Raw genomic sequence first — 21,119 nt, 5'->3', positions numbered from 1 at the left:
CGTGACACGTGCACTCTCACCACCCTCCTCAGAGGACCCTGCACTCACCGGCCACTCTCCCAAGCGCTCCTCCCGCCGGCACCCACTCATCCCTCTGTGTCCCTACAGCAAGGCCACTTTAATTTCTTGGTAAGTGTGATTCGGGGTGGGGGGCGGTGGGCTGGGAGAGAACATTAGATGGTTGGACCCCAAACAAAATACTTAAGTTCTCTGATGACAATTTGCCCAAAAAAACCCAGAACCTAAAAACCTGGACGGTGGTCCCTCCACACCATGGTATTCTGTTCACCTTAACACGGAAGGAAGCCCTCACACCCGGGAGCATGAATGCACCATGGGGCGTCATGCCAAGGAAACACAGCAGACATGGGAGGACACAGATCGTGTGACTCCGCTGAGAGGAGGAGCTGAGGGGGCAGACGCATAGACAGGAGGTAGATGGCGGGTCCCGGGGCGGGGAGGACGGGGAGTCGCTGTTCAATGACAGAGCTGCGGTCGGGAAGATGAAACGGCCTGGAGTGGATGTGCCCAGGGTCCGGACTGGACACTGAGAGCGGCTCAGAGGACACCTTCGATGGCATCTGTATTGGCCACACTCCAAGGAAATAACAGAGAAGGAAGGAGCCGGGGCGGCGGGGTCAGCCCTCTACCTGGACCGGCAGGACCACGAAGCCGTTCTCCTCGAACACTTGCTCGACCGCGTCGTTGAAGCTGGGGTAGCGGACGCGCGGGCAGTCCAGCCCGGGAAACAGGTCGGAGATCAGGCCGAGGAACAGAGGGACGTCCTCAAAGACGAACTTGGGCAGGTTCATGTCGCGAAGCGCCCGCATCAGCACCACGTCCTGGCGGGAGGAAACACGGACGTCCGGGGTGATTCCCGCAGGCCCGGGGCTGGTCTAGGAGCCTCTTACAGAACGCGGGTGCGTTCCACACCGCAAAGCAAGCGCCGCTGCAGGACACACACAAAGCGCTTCCCCGGGGCACCGGCCGGCGCTGACCAACTGCCTCCGGGTCAGCTCCGCGTAAAAAACCAGCCGCACCTCTCCGTAACCGCAAAGGGGGCCACACGCATGTCCACGCCTCGAAGAGCTGCGGGTCCCAGCCTGCACCCGCCACCCTGCACACCCCACAGGAAGCCTCACACACTTAGGTTCTGGGAGGCCCTGAACTTGACCTTAAGCCATCAGGCCAATTAGAAGCAGACAGGCCACATCAAGGCCGGAAAGCAAATGGCACGGCAGCTAAGACCGAAACTGAGCCGCCTGGCCCGTCACCGCCGCCCGGCGCTGGGCACACGCGCGCCCACCTCCTTCAGCTCGGAAGAGCCTCTCTTCAGCTCGCCCGCCATGACCAGCACCGACTTCAGGGCTCGGAGCCCGAAGTCGTAGTGATGCTGCTTGGAGAGCTGCTCCCGCGCCAGCTTGTACAGAACCGTCATCTTCTTGGCCAGAGTCTGCGGGGAAAGATCGGGAACAATAAAGGAAGGAAGGGACGCACAGCGTCCACGTGAAAGCTCCCCGCAGGCAGGCACGGCCGCCTCTGCAGGACACTAGAGGGCCCTTCCTCCTCACCGCGGCACGCCGGGGGCTGGCTCAAAGGACGCCCGGGCGGCGTGGCCCGGAGCTGAGTGCCGACCCCTGAACCAGGAGGTGCCGGGCTGTGGGCTCCATCCCCGAGAGGGGCGTGCAGGAGGCAGCCAATCGATGACTCTCATCACTGATGTCTCTCTCCCCCTCCGCCTCCTCGCGCACAGGGGGGTGGGGGGGGGGGGGGGATGGGGGCAGCTCACCTTGGCCGCCAGGAAGCCCTCGGAGAAGAGCATGATCTCGCAGATCTGCTGCAGGTCGGGCACGATCACCACCACGGGCCTGAAGAGCGCCTTCACCGACTCGGGCAGCTCCGTGCGGCCCGCGTAGCCGGGGTTCATGGTGATGAAGATGCCCATGCGCGAGTCCAGCGAGATCTCCTGCCCTTCGAACTGGAGGACAGGAAAGGGGGTCGGGCGTCCGGCCTGCCCACCGCAGGGGAAAGGGGGCTGGTGGGGCTGTGAGCCTATCCGAGTCCCTGGGCACCAGGCAGTCCTGTGCTTGGGGCCTGTGTCTGGGGACAAGCCTCGGCCGGCCCCAGGCTGACCTGAATCAAGGCTCTCTCCCCTGAGAGGCGGGGAGGAGCGCAGCCTGGGGCAGGAAGGCAGCGTTTCCGTCCACGGCCATTCCTCCTGAGGACTTTGGACTGGCTGAACGGGCACCTGTGAGCCATCGCTCTGGGACACGGAAGGGCCCTGAAGACGGCCTCCCCCTTATACAGCATCACGTACCGAGAGCGCTGCTCTGTTTGCCTACAACCAGCTCCCAGAACATTCCTTAGTCCTCAGTTTGGGGAAACCCAACCCTGTCCGTTTAGAAAACAAAACCCTCCGACGCTGGGTCAGGGGAAGCCTGTCTGACGCCATCACAGTGGCCCCGCAGCGTCGCCCGGGAGTGCGGCCGCGGCCCGCTGCTCACCTGGAACGTGGTGAGCTGGTGCATCAGGGCGTTCCGGATCGTCTGGATCTGAGACGAGATGACGGACAGCACAGAAGCGTCGATCCGGTTAAACTCGTCGAAGCAGCCCCAGGCCCCACACTGAGCCAGGCCGGAGAAGATCTTCCCGACGGCCTGGAGCGGGACAAGGTCAGGACAAGGGGGCTCACCTTTAACGTGGTGGGTGGCACGCGATGGGCACTCCCAGAGGGACAGGGAAGCAGCCGCTGGCCGCCCCACTCAGGGATCTTTCTGGCAAGACTTCCGAGGCCCCTCGCGGCCAGCCCCCACTCACAGGACTTGACAAATTAAGAACTGTGATGGGAAACTCCAGGTTTCTGGAGTGTTCTTCAAATTCTGGAAAACCTAGCAACTCTGGGTCCACTTCTCCAACTGGCTACCAGGATCCAGAGCTGGCCGGTGGCCCCTTAGCTTGAGCTGTGAGCCACAGCCCTCACCCTTCTCTACGGCCTGCCAGCTGCAGTCATCAGCATCTACCTGCCTCTGCCGGGCACCGAAGCCCAAGACACCTGCTCACATGCTGCTGCCAAAGCAGAGCCGGGCCAGTCCTGAGACGGCGGCAGCACAAGGTTTCTCCTGCGCCGCCCGCGGCCCCACGCACGGCATGGAAGTGCGTGGGCGAGTGCCTTCCCGCCGAGCCCGCCCGCCCTCTCTGCCCAACGAGATGGCACCGGGAGGGGCGCCCAGGCCTTACTTTGTAGTCCATGCCTTCGCCGCAGTTGGTTACAACACAGAGCAAGCCCAGGGCTTTGGCCAGGTCCTTGGTGGTCTCGGTTTTGCCAGTGCCTGCGGGGCCGGCAGGAGCCCCGCCCAGATACATGGACAGCGCCTAGGAGAAGCCAGACGCAGAACCCGTGTTGTCTGATTCCTGCGAGGAAACGTGTCGTTTCCCCGTTCAGCACCGACGCCTGAGACGCAGGGGGTGGCAGGTCCTCGCCCGCAGAGACGCGAGGAAGGTCTGCCTCTGCTCTGCCGGCTCCGAGCACCCCGCCGGGGCTGCGTCAGTGCCCCCCGCCTCCACCCCTCACCCTCCTCCCGCATCGCGTGCCCTCCCGCTCCCCACAAGGACACCAGGCACTGATCGGGCCCTGACCCAGGATGTTCTCGTCCCAGCCCCTTAGCACTAAGTCTGCACGGACCCTGTTTCTAAGTCAGGCCGCACCCTGAGGCTGCACCGGACGTGAACCCTGGGGAAGACGCTGGCAGCCCAGGGCTCGGTCACCAGCGCCACGGCCTCGCGTCGGAAAAACACAGGCCCACGGGCAGCGGCGACCACAGGAGCCCGCCGCCCGCCGCGGGCCGCTCACCTGCGTCAGCGTCAGGTAAATGCGGTCGGTGAGGGGCGTGATGACCAGCCGCCCGTTGAGCCCCATGTACTCGTAGCCGTAGCCGAAGGTGCCCGTGCACTGGCGGATGTTCAGCTCGTCCGGCTCGCGGTCCCAGTAGAAGCGCAGCTGGCTTTCCCACTCGAACTCCTGGGCCTCGAGGATGCTGGGAGGCGAGACGGAGCGGGTGAGCGGAGAGGGAGCCGGAGGTGGGGAGCGGGAGGCGGACCCCAGGGGCAGGAGGGACGGCGAGGGGGGAGGGCCCGGCGCGGGGGCCCACCTGCCCCGGATGAACGAGTCCACGATGTCGCGGGCGTGCACGTCGATGATGAGCACCGTGTTGTACTTCTTGCGGTCGTTCCTGCCCAGCTGCATGGTGATGCGCGTGACCAGCTCGTCGATCTGCCGGTGCATCTTCCGGCCGTAGCTCTTCATGGCGTGCTTCTCGCCCGCCTGCACCTGGTGGAAGACGTCCTCCACCTCCCAGGTCCACCACACCTGGCAGGCGGCCAGCACCACCATGCCCTGGTACAGCAGCATCCAGTCCACCCTGCGGGAGGCGGCTGCTCAGACCGCTGCGGCCGGGCCCCCGCACAGCTCCCGCAGGGGCCTTCCTCTCGCGGACCTGGACTAGGGCCGGCAGAGGGCAAGATTCAGGCAAGTGCACGGTGGCAAAGCTCTCCTGGCAAGACAGGAAGCCCGGCCGGTGTGGCTCAGTGGTTGAGCATCGGCCTAGGAACCAGGAGGTCACGGTTCGATTCCCGGTCAGGGCACAGGCCCGGGTGTGGGCTCTATCTCGTGTGGGGCGTGCAGGAGGCAGCCGGTCCATGATTCTCATCATTGATGTTTCTCTCTCTCTCCCTCTCCCTTCCTCTTAGAAATACATAGAAATATATTTTTAAAAAATAAATATAAACAAACAAACAAATAAATAAAAAGACGGGAAAATACCAGGCCAATACATGCATGCCAAGGGGGGTGGGGGTCTTTGGGTGCAGAAAGGGGTGGCGTGGCCATTTCTCAATTAATCAGGCTGCATCCCTTCTTGTCCGCCAGCCAAGCACCGGGCACAGCGCCGCCCTGGAGGAGGGCAGTGATGGCGCAGATGAAACCAACGCGGCTAAAATGCCCAGGACGGGGAGCGTGAGGCTACACGCTCAGCGGTCACTGCCCCGCAGGGGGTGGTGCCTGTCCCGGCCAGCTTTTGAACGTCGCCTCGGACAGAGCTGAGCCCAGAGCCAGGGCGCACAAACCAACAGCTGGACGGACAGAGCCCTAATGTACGAGGACCCCCTGTCCGCTCACAAGAGCTAACTGCCCTGTGGGCGGGAAATGTGCAACGTCAGTCAGTCCACCCCAGGCCCTTAGCGTGAATCCACCTGACGCTCCCTGTGATGAGGGAACACGCGGTCGCGTGGCCGTACCTGCTTCTGTCCTCACAGTATCTGAAAATGGCCTCTTTGGTGATGAGCCGGTTGGTTCTGCGCATCTCGTTCAAAACCGCCGTCATCCAGTCCTCCACGCGCCCCTCGGCCCGCACGGTCTTGCGGAACTCCATGACCTCCCCTTCTGCGGAGATCATGGCCGACACAAACTTCTCGCCGCTGTCCCCGTCGTTGAACCTCAGCGCCGCTATGTTGTCATACATCTGCAACACAACGGGAGCTGTGCAAAGGTCTGCGGGAAAAGAGAGAGCCCCAGCCAGTCGCCCAGTGGTTAGAGCCTCAGACCGAAGGGTCACAGGTTTGATTCCCGGTCAAGGGCATATACCTCGGCCGCAGGCTCGATCCCCAGCCCGGATCAGGGCATCCCTTTCTGCACCAATCGCTGTGTCTCTCTCACATCCATGTTTCTCTCCCTCTCCCTCTCCCCCTTCTCCCTCCTTCCACTCTCTCTAAAAATCAATGGGAAAACATTCTCAGCTGAGGAGTAAGAAGACAAAGAAAGAGGAGACAGACTCCCTCTGACATCGGAGGTTCTGGAGTATGTGCTGGTATGGAGAGGTATGTGGACACATGTACGAGCTGAACACAGCAGAGGGAGAGCCAGGGGCTGAAACGCCCGAGGGCTGCAGAATGAGACCCACTGGGTCACGTGGCAGCGGCTGCTCCTCTCTGCGGAACACGCACAGCAACGGCCCTCACAGAAGAGGCTGGGAGACCTCGCCAGACCGCGCGCGAGGCCGGCGCGCCACACCTGCCGCTCCCGCTGGCGTCGCTGCCATTCCTCAGAACCCCCAGGCCCCGGGAGAAGCTTTCAGGGCCTAACGTATACACCAGGCAGCGTCTCAAACCTCTGGGCTGCACTACAGTGTGAAGGGAACTCGGGGAAAACAAACGCAGGACCGAGCCCACGCAGGCACCCCCCGGCCCCCCTCGGAGGCCTGGCCGACCTTGATCATGTGCTCCTGGACGCAGAGCGGGTCGCTGCTGCCCAGGATGCTGAGCAGCTCGTCGTCGGAGATGAAGAAGAACCGGGGGAAGGCGTTGCGCTTGGAGTCCAGGTAGTCGTTGAGGCTCTTCTGGCACTTCTCCAGGCCCTCGCTGATGTGCTGCAGGTCGGAGAGGCGGTTCGGGGCCTCGCAGCATCTCTTGATCACGGGGTCTTTCAAGGTCTCGCCCATGATCTGGACGAGGTCAGAGGACAGAGGTCAGACACTTGCCTGCGCCCGGGCCTGACAGAGAAACCCACCCACCCCAGGAGCCACGGTCTCTGGGAGGCCAATCCTCAGGGGCAGTTTCCCTTCCGACAACCGGCGCCAGGCGTTCATCCTGAACGTGGGAACGCCGCAGGCACAGCCTGCGAATTACCGACGAACACAAAGAATCCCGGTTCTCACAAGATGTCCCGTCACCAGACAATAATCAGCGAACGTCAAGCCACGGCCGTGGAGAAAGGCATTAAAACGCCCTCAGTGTCGTGGTATAAAACACACGTCTCCTTATTATATGTCCTAAATTGTGACATAAAGTTACACAAAATGTCACCTGTAACTGCTTCCTAAACCTACCTACACCGAAGAAGGTATTTTTAAATGTGACATAAAAGTGGCCACGTTCAGGGGGTGGCACTACGGGGAGAACTGTGGAAGGTACATCTTTCCTACATTTCCCAGTTTGCTTTTTTAAAGCAAGTGTGACTTTTACAATAAAAATAAGGAAGGACTCAGAAGAGCCACAGGCCAGCAGCTACAGCTCGGACAGGGTTTGCATGGGGCAGAGGGGGTCACACAGTGACAGGAAGCATCCGGAGGCTGTGAGCGGACGGGACCCCACATGGAAGTGCGTGGCGGCTCGAGCCCCTCTACCACTTGCCCTTTTAAACACTTTGTCGATGTTGTCGAACTTCTTCGCCTCCTCCGGCAGCTGCGAGCGGATGTCCCCTCCGATGAAGATGCTCTCCAGGTACATCCACTTCCTCTGCACCAGCATCCAGATCTGCGCGCACAACGTGACCGTGGCCCGGGCGCCCGGCCGCGAGGTGCGCGGGGCACCCCCTCCCCAGCCCGGGAGCTTGTGGGATGTGCATGCCGTGTCCCTTAGAACCATTTAACCAGAAAGGAAACGCCCGCTGCACCCCACCAGCAGCGGTGGGCCCGCTCCCCCGCCACCCCCCGCCGGCCTCACCTCGATGACCTCGCCGATGAGCGAGAGCGTCTTCTCCCACTTGTGCACCGTCTGCAGGAAGGGCCCCACGAAGCGGCTGCCCGAGATGCTCTGCAGGTTGAACGTGTTGTCGTCCAGGCACTGGATGATCTCGTCCACCGACCCCAAGATGTAGCCGCGCTCCTGCGTGCCCTTGAAGTACTTGATCACGGAGAACTTCATGTTCTCCCACGTGTCCAGGATCTCCTTCACGGCCTGCCGGGAACAAGGGGAGGGGGCGCGGCTCGGCCCGGAAGCGGAAAGCAAACAGGACCCCGCCCAACGCAGCCCCCGAGCCTGCCCGGGGTCCCCCCTCAGCCCGGGGTCTGGGATGGTTTCAGAATAAGCAGAGGCGTGTCATGGAGGCGCCGGCCTCTCTGGCGAGGACTCCATAGAGGTAAGCATGTCCCCTCGTGGCCCACGCTCTCGTTCTGGCGCCAGCAGCGCTGCGTGGCGGCGACTCCTCTCCCTCCCCGACGGGCCCTCCCCGGGAGCAGCCCCACCTTCTCGATGGCGATCTCCTTGATGGCTGCCGTGACGATCTCGTTGAGAACATCCGCGTGCTTGTCAAGCTCCATGGCAAACATGTTCTCCAGGGTGAACGTCTCGGTCATCTCGAAATACACGCCTGTCTTTTCCATGAGCTCCTTCCAGTGCCTGAAACGCAGGGACGTCACACTCCGCTGCCCGAGCATGGTGCTGGGTTGACTCCCGCCCCCAGAAGTCCCAGGACGGTCCCATGGCGAGCGCCGCTGGGGACGGGATTCTGAAATACGAGGCTGTCGCTGGGACTGCTCCCCAAAGCCCAGGGGCTGCCAGAAAACGTGGCGTTATTTATGCGGGTCACGTGTTTCTCCGGATGGCACTGACCTCGCCCCTGGCTATTTAAAAAAAACCACCTTTGGATGAAGAAAGTGCAAATGACACCACACCTGGCAGGTGGCTTTCTGTTTGACACGGGGAATCCTGTGGTGGATCATCTTACAGGAAGTTCACAGAAAAACACTGTCACAGAAACATGCTCGCCTCTGTCTGCTGCGTCGCTGAGCCCTCGCCCTCGGCCATCACAGCTCCGCAGAGACCCGCCCTGAACCCGGAGCTCCGCCTGCGCACAGAGGCCGCCCGAGGCCCCACGCACCTGTCCCGCAGCGCCTCGTGCTTCAGGTCCAGCAGCAGGGGGATGGAGTCCTTGAACGCCTTCATCTTCGCTTCCAGGTGGAAGGCCACGGCCAGGTTGCGGACCATCCGCGGGAACTTGCGCAGGGAGCGCAGGAAGCCCTCGATGCCCTCCTGCAGGAACTGCACGTTCAGGTTGATCCAGAGCGTCTGGGACCACTCTTCCTTCGCCACCTGGGGGGGCGGGGGGGCGGGAGCGGCCGTCAGCGGCCCCCGTGGAAACACGAAGGCAGTGGGACCCGACCTGGAACCCAGCCGTGACCTCTTGGTGCGTGGGTCAAACCTCAACCACTGAGCCACACCGGCCAGGGCCCTTTTAGCCATTTTTCACTGAGCCAGTCAGTGACATCAAGAACATCCCCCCATCTAGTTCCAGAACTTTCTCATCACCCCAAACGGAAACCCTGTCGGCAGTCTCCTCGTGCGTCTGCCCGAGAGCCGAGCGAGAGCGTCTGGGCCCCGGGCCCCGGCCCATCGGGCGGCCTCACCTTCAGCGACTCGTAGAGCTCGTAGATCATCCGCAGCCCCGTCATCTCCTTCTGCACCTTCAGCAGCTCCGGGTACATGGTGATCGGGAGGTCGAAGAGCTTCTCCGCGTTGGCCAGCTCCTGGCGGTTCTTCTCGTGCCGCCCCAGCTCTCTCTCAAAGCTGCCCAAGAGGTCCATGCCTAGTGAGGGCGTAACGGGGGGCGGGGGGGCAGCAGAGAATGTTAGGGCTGCAGACCGGAGGGCAAGTCATGCACGAGGCACGGACCCCATCGCTTCACCCACGGGCGCCATCAGGGAGACCCATTGGGAATCACCGGCTTCATCTCACCTTGATTGTAACTAACACCAGGGCCACTCTCACCGGCCAGTCCCGCCCCTTAGAACTCCGCCTGCTCGGCGTGCTCCCTTCCGCTCCAGGGTCCCAGCCTGGCAGGGGCCTCAGAAGCCCCCGGGAGCTTTTCAGCGTGACCAGCCCCCCCCCCAGAACAACGGGGTCAGGCAGTCAGGACCGGCCCCGGCATCGGTGGTTCTCCCAGATTCCCCCGGTGACCCCGGTACGGCAGGTGAGGAGCCACCGCTCCATCCCGCCTCCCCCCGACGCTGCCAAGGAAAGCGAACTCAACGCAAAGCCCTGGGAGGACCGGGAGACGCTTCTTACCGCTGTCCAGGTCTTCACCCACCGAGCCGGGGCCTTCGAGGTAAAACCGTTTCGCAAAATCCTCGATCTGCTGCCTGAAGTTCAGTATCTCGCCCCGAGTGATCTGAGGAAAGCGGGGCGGCCTTCACTCGACCCCGCGGAGGTCCCCCGCGGCCGCGCCTCGGGAAGCACAAACGGGGCGATACCTCCGTGAAGGTCCTCTTGATGCTGCCGAGGGCGTGCTCCACGTTCACCGAGTTGGTGAACAGGTCCTGCCACATGCTCTCGATCCTGTCCGCCAGCTCCTTCTCCGCGCTGGAGGGCTGGTAACGTAACGAGAAGAAGAATTAAGACAAAATAAAGACAGAACGAACTATAAATGGTCAGCATCTGGAAGCGAAATGTGTGGTCAAAGCGACTGCCCAGGGACTTTACGTACAGAACCAACAACACGGCTGTTGGAATAATAGAAGTTATACTTATATTAAAAATTATACTTTTGTCATTAAAATAAACTCAGGGTAATTTTTAAAAATAAGTAGTTGACATAGAAGGAGAGACAGATAACTTAGAGAGATAAGAGCTTCGTAAACTGAAAACCAGCTTCAGATCAACATTATCTCTGATTAAGACACGGTGGCCCCAGCCGAAGCCGGTTTGGCTCAGTGGACAGAGCGTCGGTCTGCGGACTGAAGGGTCCCAGGTTCGATTCCGGTCAAGGACATGTACCTTGGTGGCGGGCACATCCCCAGTGGGGGGTGTGCAGGAGGCAGCTGATCGATGTTTCTCTCTCATCGATGTTTCTAGCTCTCTCCCCCTCTCCCTTCCTCTCTGTAAAAAATCAATAAAATATATTAAAAAAAAAAAAAAAAAAGACACGGTGGCCCTGGCTTGCTAATGCATCCAGTTGAGCTGTCAGAGCAAAAACACGCCCCCTCTGAGACCACGCCCCCTGAGACCACGCCCCCCGAGGCCCCTGCATGCAGCCTCCAGCGCTCTCTGCAATCTGTGGGACAGACAGCACAATGTCCAGCACGTGCTCAGAAATAACAGGAGACGAGGACACGCATGACCTGGCTGAGACCAAGGGCGGCGGGAACCGTGGAAGAGACCACCCAAGACTGTAGGACAGAGGGTTTGAAACCATTTCACTTGACAGAGGGAAGAAAGCAAAAGGCAAAACCAAGGATTTCTACTGTCATTAAAAAATGTAAATTTTGCCTGGGCGCATCTTCCTGATGAGAGGGTCTCCCGCGGTCAGCCCAGGGCTACTGCTCCGGGAAGGCACTCAGAGCCGTCAGCAGTGCAGATGCTGACGTTATCGGAGCCGTGCGAGACCGAGAAACTGACTCTGAGCTTCCATAAACCCGAGTAACTGCGGGGCGGGCCTTCCGTGTACATTCTACCACGTCAAGTCACACACAAATCTACGGCAGCGCGGAGGGGAGGGGGCTCTGAAGAGGCCTCAGAGGTCCAGCGCGCATGTCGCTCACGTGCAGGTTGTACATGGCCATGGTGCGGTACCGCTCCTGGACGTCCCTGTACCTCAGCTCCATGACCAGGGACTTGCTCCTCACTTCTGCAATCGTCGCGAGGACAAACTTGAGATCCTCCAGGGTCCCGGGGCTCTTCTTCAGGTTTTTGCCCAGGTTCTGTAACGCAAAGGGCGGCCCTGGCCGGTTTGGCTCAGTGGGTAGAGCGTCGGCCTGAGGACTAAAGGGTGCCGGGTTCCATGCCACTCACGGGCACGTAACTCGGACGTAGGCTTGATCCCTGACGTGGGAGGCAACCGATCGGTGTGTCTCTCTCACATCGATGTTTCTCTCCGCCGCCCCCCCCCCCCCCGCCGCCTCCCTTCCACTCTCTCTAAAAACCAATGGGACCAATATCCTCAGTGGAGACTGAAAAAAGCAAAGCGAGTCTGGAGGACGCTAAAGGAACGGGAAACGGTGCCAAACGAGACCGGCCCTCACGGAGGGCGCGTGGCCCCCGCGCCTCTACCTCCATCTCCTCGTGGAGGCTGTGCAGCTCCTCCCGGGCCGAGTCGTTGAGCAGCTTCCCGAGCGACGTCACCCAGGCCTTGGCGCTCTCCTGCACCGTGTGCGCCAGCGGCCCCAGCTGCAGCCGCACGCAGTGCTCCTCCTTGACCAAGGGCTGGCGCATCACCTCCTGCGCGATCCTGGTGTAGAACTGCAGCTTCTCGTCGTAGGCCACGCACGGGGGCTTCTTGGCGGCGAACTTCTCCATCACGATGGCCTTGTCCAGCTTCCAGAGCGGCCGGTACTTCTTCCACTTCTGCAGGTACTTGGTGAGGTTCACCAGGATCCGGTGCACGTTCTGCGGGATCATGAGCGCCTGCTCGATGATCTGCGGGTTCAGGGAGATGTCGTTGTAGAAGGTCACGGTCACCACCTCCTCCTCCTCCCCCTTCTGCGGGGGGCACTCTATGCAGCTGCCATTCATCCAGCGAACAAAGTTCTGGGGAAAGAAGAATAGCGGGGAGAGACGGTGCTTCAGTATCCATTTTGCTCCTGTGCATCTATCAGCACACAGCAGTACTTCTCGCTCGCAGTGAAAATCACGTTATCCTTAATAAATGGTGCTCTATTGCCAAAAGCACTACCATTCTTGGATCCTCCCACCATCTTCCCACCCGGCCCAGCCTGCGACGTGACCACCAAGAGGGCTAGAGGGCTCATGCGCGTGCCCGGCCAAGCGCTCCAGGAGCTGGGCAGCTCCCACCCGAGCTCCTGAATGAGACCAAGCTACTGCACTAGCTGGTGACGAGCCACACACTGGAGAGCTAGGGGCCCCAGCCAATCGGGCGTGTGAGTGAGGACAGGCCAGAGAGGAGGAGGACTCAGCCCAACCCAGCCTGCGAAGCTGAGCTAAATAAATAGCTAGCATGTTAGATTGGCAGTGGTTTGTTATTCAAAAAGGGCTAACTTGCCGAAACCGGTTTGGCTCAGTGGATAGAGCGTCGGCCTGCGGACTCAAGGGTCCCAGGTTCGATTCCAGTCAAGGGCATGTACCCTGGTTGCGGGCACATCCCCAGTAGGGGGGTGTGCAAGAGGCAGCTGATCGATTTCTCTCTCATCGATGTTTCTGGCTCTCTATCCCTCTCCCTTCCTCTCTGTAAAAAAATCAATAAAATATATACTATTAAAAAAAAAAAAAGGGCTAACTTTTTAAATAACAATGGCCGCCCATTTCTATGGGACGGATGACTAAAACATTCGTTTTCTTATGGACAAGTAAAGAAACACAAAGTCAGGTAAACCGACCCCCCAGTGTCCCAGAAAAATCTGTTCCTTTGCTTGCTTTTGTTAATTCTCACCTGAGACTATTTTTCCATTGATTTTTAGAGAGAGTGGGAGGGAGGGGAGAGAGTGAGAGAAAGAAACATCGATGTGAGAGAGACACAGCAATGAGTTACCTCCTACACGCGCCCAGGACCAGAGCCAGGGAATCAAGCCTACCACGGAGGGACGTGCCCTTGACCGGATCGAACCTGGGACCCTTCAGTCCGCAGGCCGACACTCCATCCCCGGAGCCAAACCGGCCAGGGCCAAATCTGTTCGACATGTGTCTGTTTCATTGTCAAGGTTCCCTCACACTTCCATTTACTGATTTATTTTTGATGTTTTTATTGACTTTAGAGGAAGAGGAAGGGAGAGGGACAGAAACAGAAAAGCAAAGAGAGAGAAACACTGATCAGCTGCCTCCTGCACACCCGCTACTGGGGATTTGGACTCGCCACCCAGGCATGTGCCCCAATGGGGATCGAACCGGTGACCCCTCGGTTCATGGTGGGCGCCTAACCACTGAGCCACAGGCCCGGGTCCTCCCGCTTCTTTTGATGAAGGCTGGTCCCTAACAGCAAACCAGGATGTGTCTCCCAGAGCGCTGTGCAGTGGGAGCAGCCACCAAGCCACGGCTGCCACTAACACGCTGACGCCGGCGCTGCGAGCTCCCACGGCCCCACGTGCCGAGCTCTCTCCACGCGGCGTGTGGCTGAGCCTCCAACTCCTCTCGGCGGTGGCTGTGCTACCATTCCCACTCGGGAGGAGGCCACAAAGCCCTCCTCTAACTCTGGCTCACTTTGCTTCCAGCAATGACAGGAGCCCTGAGGCCAGGGACGTGCGGGTAAGCCACACTGTTCCTTAGTCGTGCGTGTTTACTTGCGGGGTGGCGCGGGGGGTCGTGTTAAAGCTACAGAACTGGTCACGGCGGTGCGGAGAGCAGAGGAAGGAGGGAAGAAAGGGGGGCCCGATGGAGCCTTTGGATGCTCCACAGTCTAGAGCTCCACAGCGGGGGGCCAGGAGAGACTAGAAGGGTCTGGACAAAGATGGGGGTGGGGGGGACCCTGAGTGCTCGACCCCTCGGGAACGCGCCGCGGCGGGCAGCGGGCGGGCCCACCCAGGACCCCGGCCTGCTCACCCGGGTGACCTCCACGCAGTTGCGGGCGCAGTGGACGCACATCTTGTCGATCTCGTTGGCGCTGGGGTGCAGGATGATCTCCGGAGCCGTCAGAATGGTCTCCGTTTGGAACAGAGGGGTGCTCCCCAGGATGAGCGAGTTGAAGGACTGCAAGTTCCTAGGAGGGTGATTCAGGGACGCAGCGCTCGCGGAGCGAACAGCCAACAGGAAGCCGCGGGGAAAGGCTGAGAAGGCAGCCCTCTGGGGCGCCAGGGGGAGCTGGGCTGAGCGTGGTCACACACCCGGCTTTTCGGGCACATTTCACACGCTTTACGGGTTACAGAGCGGGCTTCCCGCGGTACCTGCACCCCCCCCCCCCCCCCCGTTCACACTCGCACACAGTTCCCCCCCGCCGCGTCCTCAGCCCGGGGCGGGCTCACTTGAGGATGAGCTTGGTCAGCACCTCGTGGACCCGGCTCTCCCAGTGCTCGTAGTAGGAGGCCAGCTTGGGCGCCTTGCCCGTGTTGGTGTGGATGACCAGGCCCTCGACCTTGGTGAGCAGCGGCCCGACGGCCAGGTACCAGCGCACCATGTAGTCCACGTCCTTGGTCCTCTCGCGGTCAATGTGCTCGAAGAACTCCTTCACGCCTGAGGGAGGCACCGGCAGGGAGCACCCCCGCGGCCGTCCCCCTCGGAAACCGCAGACGCAGCCTCACCGTGGCCCGCAGCGGAAAGCGGGTCCCCACCGACGTCGGGGGGGCCGGACCCGACGCCCCACTAAGTGGCAGCGTGGCACGTCCACGCGGCGTCGGCGCACAGCAGGCAGCGGTCACGCCTGTGGGCAGCCTGCTTCTCTAGGGCGGCTTGTTGAGCAAGTAACGTGAGCCCCTAAGAATTACCCATGATCCATCCCTTCAGGTACGTGGGTGCGATTGTTAGAATGGTTTCATTCCATTCATGGAATAAATGCTCGTGTGTGCGTGCGTGTGTGTGTGTGTATGTGTGTGCGTGTGTATGTGTGTGTGTGTGCGTGTGTATGTATGTGTGTGTGCGCGCGCGTGTGTGTGTGCGCGCGTGTGTGCGCGCGTGTGTGTATGTGTGTATGTGTGTGCGTGTGTGTGTGTGCGCGCGCGTGTGTGTATGTGTGTGTGTGTGTATGCGTGCGCGTGTGTGTATGTGTGCGCGCGTGTGTGCGTGTGCGTGTGTGTGTGTGCGTGTGCATGTGTGTGTGTGTGTGTGTGCGTGCGCGCGCACGGGCTCCTAGTCACGACCAGAACGGTGCTTGCGTCCCTCCCACAATCGAGGAGACGAGCCGCGGACCCACCTGGGAGCTCCTCCTCGCTCTTGGGCACCGGGTACTTGAAGAGGTTGATGGACTCGATCAGCGTGAGCCTGGAGGCAATGTCGTCCGCGTTCTTATGGATCTGGTGGACGAGGGACTCGAACTTCCCGATGGCCTGCTTGCACCGCGTGATGTAGTCGGAAATGCCTTCGGAGGGAGAGCGGGAGGACGCACAGAAGTGAGGACAGACGAGAGGCTGCGGGGGGGCGGGGGGGAGGTCGGGACGGGAGGGTAGGCGTGGCTTTCAGAGGGGGCGCGGGGAGCCCTGTGGGTGGGGACAGCCTATGTCCTGGCTGCGGTGAGTAAGAAGGTAGCGCTGGGGGGACCAGGTGAGGGAACACGGGATCTCCCCGCGCTCATTCTCACAGCCGCGTGCGAACCCATAATCGTTTCAAAATTGAAATGTTAATTTTAGAAAGAAAGGAAGAGAGCTGCGGGTCAGTGGATTTTGTGCAAACAGCACCCACCTCATCCCCACTCCCACCCGCGGCCTCGGGATGAATTAGACTCCCAACGGGCCTGCCCACCACACCTGTCCGCACCCAGACACCAGGCCCCACCCGCCGCTGCCCGCCGCGCGGCAGGAGGCGCGTCACCTAGCGAGTTCCAGTTCAGCCTCTTGAACCCAGAGCGGAACACGCGGAGCAGCTCCTGCGAGTGGTCGTCGAGCAGGACAGTCTCGGCGTCGTTCAGCGTCCCGACCAGCATGTGGTAGTGGCTCAGCATGTGCTGGATCCCCTCCGTGTACCTGCGCGAGCGACAGCCGGGCCGGGCGAGGACGAGGGTTAGGCCTACAGGTGGCCGCCAGGGCCCGGGACCGGCCGCAGCTCTGACGGGGGGACGTGCAGAACCACCGGACGATGCCGCTCTCCCTCTCACGTCCCTTCTCTTCGGAACGTTTGGTTACTTCTCACTAGAAACGTCACTTACGCTCACGTGAAAGGGTCCGTTATTGTTATGTTTAGATAAGTGAGGGAAAACCTATTTTTCTTATTTCTCCTGGTAAATGTTGTCATTATAAAATCCACAGAAATGCAAGCTCGGGGCAGGGGCTCCCGTGATCGTCAGCGTGGGGACAGGGGCCGGTACCTGAGGAACTTGTCCTCCTGGAGGGCCACGTTCCTGGCTAATTCGGGGACGGGAAACCCCAGCTGCTCCAGGTACTTGGTTTCGTTAATGATCTCCCTGAGAGCGAACGGGAAGTTGATCGCAAACGTGGTGCCCCTGTCGGAGTTCTCGGCGGCGTCCTCGGGGTTGGCAGAAATCTAGGGAGACGAGCCTGCCGTCAGCACGGGAGGGCGGGCGGGGAGCGGTCAGATCACCGCCACCCGAGCGCCACGTGGACTGGACAGCCGGGCCGGGAGCGGGCTGGAACCAGCGCGGCTGCACGATTTTATTGGGTGAACAGAGTTTTAACGAATTCCATTTAGCCCCCCAACTCAAAACTTGAGCGACTGCATCTAAACTTCCCCAATTCCAGCTGCCCTCGGAAACGGGGGAACGCTGATGCTGTGAGACCGTGGGGTGGAGTGAGGAGCGGCGGCCTCGGAGGCCCCCCGGCCCTCGTCACTCCCTTCAGGCACCGCAGACCCAACCCCGCCGGCCCGGGCCTCCTGCCCGCAGCCGGAAGGCAGTGAGTGAGACTGGCTACATGCCAGCCCCGAGGAGAAAGAACGAGGACGCATCACAAGAGGCACATCTCCCTGCAGATTAAACGTGGGCAGCGGCCAGCTGTGCCCTCTGTGGCTCAATAATGCTTTACGCCATTGGACCCAACTCATGTTGACAAATGGAGAAACTGAGGCTGAGCGAAGCCGATGCCAGTGCGCTTCCTGGCTGACACTGCTGTCCCGCCGCTCTCCTTCCTGCCTCCCCTCGCCTCCCAGCCGAGGTGGGAGTCGGGAGAACGGTGCCCGCCCCCCGCGTGGCACCGCACCTTCATGAGCAGACTCTTCTTCATGAGCGTCGGCAGCAGCTGCTCCGTCGTGTCCCTCCACTGCTCGTACTTCCGGTCCTCGTAGTCCTTCATCGTCCTGCCCACCTCCAGGTACTTCAGTTTGACCTGTCACAGAACGCAAGCGTTTTCATTTGGTCCTTGGAAATAAGCCCCCCCCCCTCTCTCTGTCTGTCTCTCTCTCTCTGTCTGTCTCTCTCTGTCTGTCTCTCTCTCTCTCTCAGAAAGAAACAGTCTACCCGCTCCGCAAAAGGAAGCAGACAGAATGTCACAGACGCCGAAGCCTGAGCCCCAGGCTGACGAGCAGAGATCGGCAGCCGCATTCGGTGTGGCCAGGAACCAAGACGGCTTTCAGTTTTAAAAAACGTGTTTTCAGTGATTCTTAGGGGGAGAGACGGAGCGGGAGAAAGGAGCGTCAGTGGCCAGGGACGCCGCGGGCCCTGCGCACCTCCTCGCCCCGCTCGCTGTCCAGGATCTCCTGCACCTCCTGGAACCGCAGGATCGTGTGCTTGATGCGGTGGAACAGGGAGCGCTCCCAGTAGATGGCGCCCGCCACCGGGGGGTGGTTCTTGTACAGAGGCGGGTTCTCGTGGTTCTGGACGAAGATTTTGTTGACGATGTCGATCTGGAAAGAAGCGCACGCGCTCTGTGAGCGAGCGAGAGCCCACCGCGCAGGCGAGGCCATTCAGCTGGAGACAGGCCTCTAAGGAAATGAATGCTGGGCCGCCCAGAAATAGTCCAAAGTCGCGTTCTTACTGCTTAACTTACTATTCACTGCTTTTTCGCGTATTTCCCAGTAATTTTCCTCTTGCTGAACATAAGCAGTGTCCCAAACTGCCTCCTAGCTAGACTGTGCGCCTCCGTCTGACATTACAAACTCTGACATCTGCTCTGGACGTGGCCAGAGGCCTGTGACTGTGTCACTGGGATTACGGGAGGACGCACGCACGCAGGGCGCACGGCCACGCGAGGGGGAACCCCCCACTGGGTCATCCTCACTGAACTCTCCGCGCAGCCAAGAGCCCACTGCGCTGTGGCTGCCTGTGTCACGTGACACACTGACGTGGGGAAGCGCCCTGGTCGCTCTGAACTTGGGGGGGGAGACAGACCAGTGTGGCTGGACTGTTCACGGCGCCGGCAGCGGTAGGTTTCGGTCCATTACCTCTTTACAGTACTGCGCGAGAATGTCATTGAATTTCATCATCATCTGCCGATTGATGGCCTCCCGTGACCGGATGTGCTTGAACTTGAGAAGCATGTCAAACGCTGCTTCAGCCGATCGCAGCGTCTTAAAAGATTCGTCAATAAAATTTTTTGCCTCTTTCTCAATAACCTGCCAAAACAAAACACCAACAAAAAAAGTCAAGAAGACATCCTCCATGCCACCGCAATTATCCCGCAGAGGCAAAAGGAAAAAAGAAAAAAAAGGCAAAACGATAAATCGGTGCCTCGCGAAGGCGCCCAGGGGCTTCGGCGGAGGCCGGCTGGCGGCAGGGACGGCAGATCGGCGCTTGGTTCTCTGCGCTGCCCTCAGCCAGCACGCAATGGCGGGAAAGACGGTTTTTAAATGTTAATTATTCGGACAAAGACAGCAGCAGAGGCCACTTTGGAAGGAGAGAACGTAACTACAGGAGGAGAGAATTTCGCCCAACCCGCCCCTCAGAGACCAATGGGAGGCTGAGCATTGAGGCGCCAGGAGGAGGAGGGGCAGCAAGGACCCCTCTCCGCCCCACCCAGGCGGCTCGGCAGCGAGGCCAGGGTGCCCGGCTCGATTTAAACTAATTCATCCCGGGAGAGGTGGGGACGAAGAAGACTGAGGAATGCTCACTTTTACCTTACGCTCTTCTGTATTGTTCCCATTTTTTTACAAAAAAGCAGCTATTAACCTCTGTGATTAAAAAAAATACACGTACAAAAACTCAAAGGCTAACTAAACCACCGACGGGTTTAAAAGGGAGAACGCGGTGTCCGTGTCCCAGATCGATGACGGGGTTACTTGCCAGAACTTCGATCTTGAAGTCGTCCATCACGTACTTCCAGTAGGGCGAGGACTTGATGGAGAAGGGGTCAAAGGTCAGGCTCTCCATGGGGGTGACCAGGTTGTCCACCCTGCACAGGACATCGTCGATGCGCTTGGGGTCCCCCGTCACGGCCTTCAGCTCTGGACCAAATATGTTATAAAATTCCTCCATCACCTGCCCAAGCAACGGAACACCAGGAGGTCACCTTCATGTCGCATCGAACTTTCTCGCGACAAATGGACCGCACGCCAAGCCTGGTCTGAGGACAAGGACCCTGTCCCGCCGGCAACCTCCTGCCAGTCTGAGCCCGTGGTACCGGGCCCGCTGCACGCAGGACAGGAGCCAGACGCCCTGACCAGCTGACCTCCTTGCGTGCCCAGGCCCCCCCCTCCTCCTCCTCCCTCGTCTCACACCCCGTCCCGGAGCCGCTCCGGGGCCCTGCGCCCTGCGGGGCCTCAGCATTTCCCAGGACGGCGGCCCTTGGCCAGGAGCTGCGGGGCTCTGGCTTGGCCACGCGTCCTGCCACGGCTCCCCCTCGGCCACGTTCTCCTGAGTTCTTGGGAATGCTCCTTCTCGGGCAGCCCACTCCCAGGCTGTTTCTGGGACACAGTGTGACCCATAAACGCAGCGAGGACTTCACGTCTGAAGGCAAACTGCTTTAAAAGAGCCTGGTACCGGACCGGCGTGGCCCAGGGGTGGCGCGTCAGCCTAGGAACCGAGAGGCCACGGTTCAATTCCCGGTCAGGGCACAGGCCCGGGTTGTGGGCTCCATCCCCAGTGGGGGGCGTGCCAGAGGCAGCCGACCAGTGATTCTCTCATCATTGGTGTTTCTCTCTCGTTCTCCCCTCCTCTCTGAAACCAATAAAAATATATTTTAAAAAAAGAAAGGCCAAGGCGCTCGGCCTCCTACCTGCAGGACGTCGTAGAGATCCTGGCAGATGGTGGCCATGTAATCCGTCCTCTCAAACAGCCGCTTCCGGTCAAACTCCCAGCGGGCCTCCCGCCCCGAGGCCTCGATCTTGGCCCTGGTGTCGAAGTAGGCCTTCTTCCACATGTCCAGGGTGTTCTTGGCCTCCAGGGTTTTGTGCTGTGCGCTCGCCCGGTTTTCTCTGCGATCAGAGGCCCGAGATGGGAGGGAAGGCGGAGAGCGGTGGGCCCGAGCCCCAGGCCCCGGGAGCAGGTTTCTCCGGGGAGGGTTCTCACTGAGGCCTCTTCCTCCAGCTTACCGGGCGGGCGGCCGCTCTGTCCCACTGGCAAGGGTGGGACAGGAATGCACGCTGCGGCCCTGACCTCGAGGCAGCGCCCACCAGCGGCACAGCTGCGCTCGCCCGGGGAGCGTCTGCCCGAGCTGGAAGGGGAGCGGTGGCCGTGGGCCCCAGGGCAGAGGTCAATGGTAGGGGCTGCCACATCGGAGCAGGAGGACAGTGCCAGGACCCTGGTGCCCGTGTCACCTCTTAGATTTCTTTTGTAAGGAAGTGAAGAAAGACCTGTGTCTCCTTCAACATTTGATCCTCAGAGGCTGTGCCACCTGAGGGGCCTGGGGTCCCGAACCCAGAACTTCCTGACTCTG

General features: G+C 60.5%; 1 protein-coding gene across 1 annotated transcript in view; it reads right to left on the bottom strand.

Annotated features, from left to right (window-relative positions):
* Positions 1-21,119, bottom strand: part of DNAH10 (dynein axonemal heavy chain 10) — a 63,809-nt gene that overhangs the window by 32,497 nt on the left and 10,193 nt on the right. The window contains exons 10-37 of the mRNA XM_054712761.1: positions 20,460-20,658; positions 19,529-19,723; positions 18,691-18,861; positions 17,977-18,153; positions 17,511-17,636; positions 16,664-16,839; positions 16,171-16,322; positions 15,557-15,721; positions 14,673-14,880; positions 14,254-14,410; positions 11,815-12,291; positions 11,307-11,465; positions 10,020-10,136; positions 9,835-9,937; positions 9,177-9,355; positions 8,651-8,862; positions 8,016-8,169; positions 7,495-7,728; positions 7,183-7,305; positions 6,261-6,494; positions 5,293-5,516; positions 4,149-4,418; positions 3,851-4,034; positions 3,238-3,372; positions 2,505-2,657; positions 1,790-1,978; positions 1,307-1,453; positions 651-842 (exon numbers count right to left, since the gene is read on the bottom strand). Coding sequence (XP_054568736.1) covers positions 651-842; positions 1,307-1,453; positions 1,790-1,978; positions 2,505-2,657; positions 3,238-3,372; positions 3,851-4,034; positions 4,149-4,418; positions 5,293-5,516; positions 6,261-6,494; positions 7,183-7,305; positions 7,495-7,728; positions 8,016-8,169; positions 8,651-8,862; positions 9,177-9,355; positions 9,835-9,937; positions 10,020-10,136; positions 11,307-11,465; positions 11,815-12,291; positions 14,254-14,410; positions 14,673-14,880; positions 15,557-15,721; positions 16,171-16,322; positions 16,664-16,839; positions 17,511-17,636; positions 17,977-18,153; positions 18,691-18,861; positions 19,529-19,723; positions 20,460-20,658 — 5,212 coding nt within the window. The remainder of the gene's footprint in view (positions 1-650; positions 843-1,306; positions 1,454-1,789; positions 1,979-2,504; positions 2,658-3,237; positions 3,373-3,850; positions 4,035-4,148; positions 4,419-5,292; positions 5,517-6,260; positions 6,495-7,182; positions 7,306-7,494; positions 7,729-8,015; positions 8,170-8,650; positions 8,863-9,176; positions 9,356-9,834; positions 9,938-10,019; positions 10,137-11,306; positions 11,466-11,814; positions 12,292-14,253; positions 14,411-14,672; positions 14,881-15,556; positions 15,722-16,170; positions 16,323-16,663; positions 16,840-17,510; positions 17,637-17,976; positions 18,154-18,690; positions 18,862-19,528; positions 19,724-20,459; positions 20,659-21,119) is intronic.

The sequence above is a fragment of the Eptesicus fuscus genome, chromosome 23, assembly GCF_027574615.1.
Source record: "Eptesicus fuscus isolate TK198812 chromosome 23, DD_ASM_mEF_20220401, whole genome shotgun sequence".
In the NCBI taxonomy this organism is placed as follows: domain Eukaryota; kingdom Metazoa; phylum Chordata; class Mammalia; order Chiroptera; family Vespertilionidae; genus Eptesicus; species Eptesicus fuscus.
Note: the sequence above shows the minus strand (reverse complement) of the source record. Positions and strands in the feature narration are given on the sequence as shown.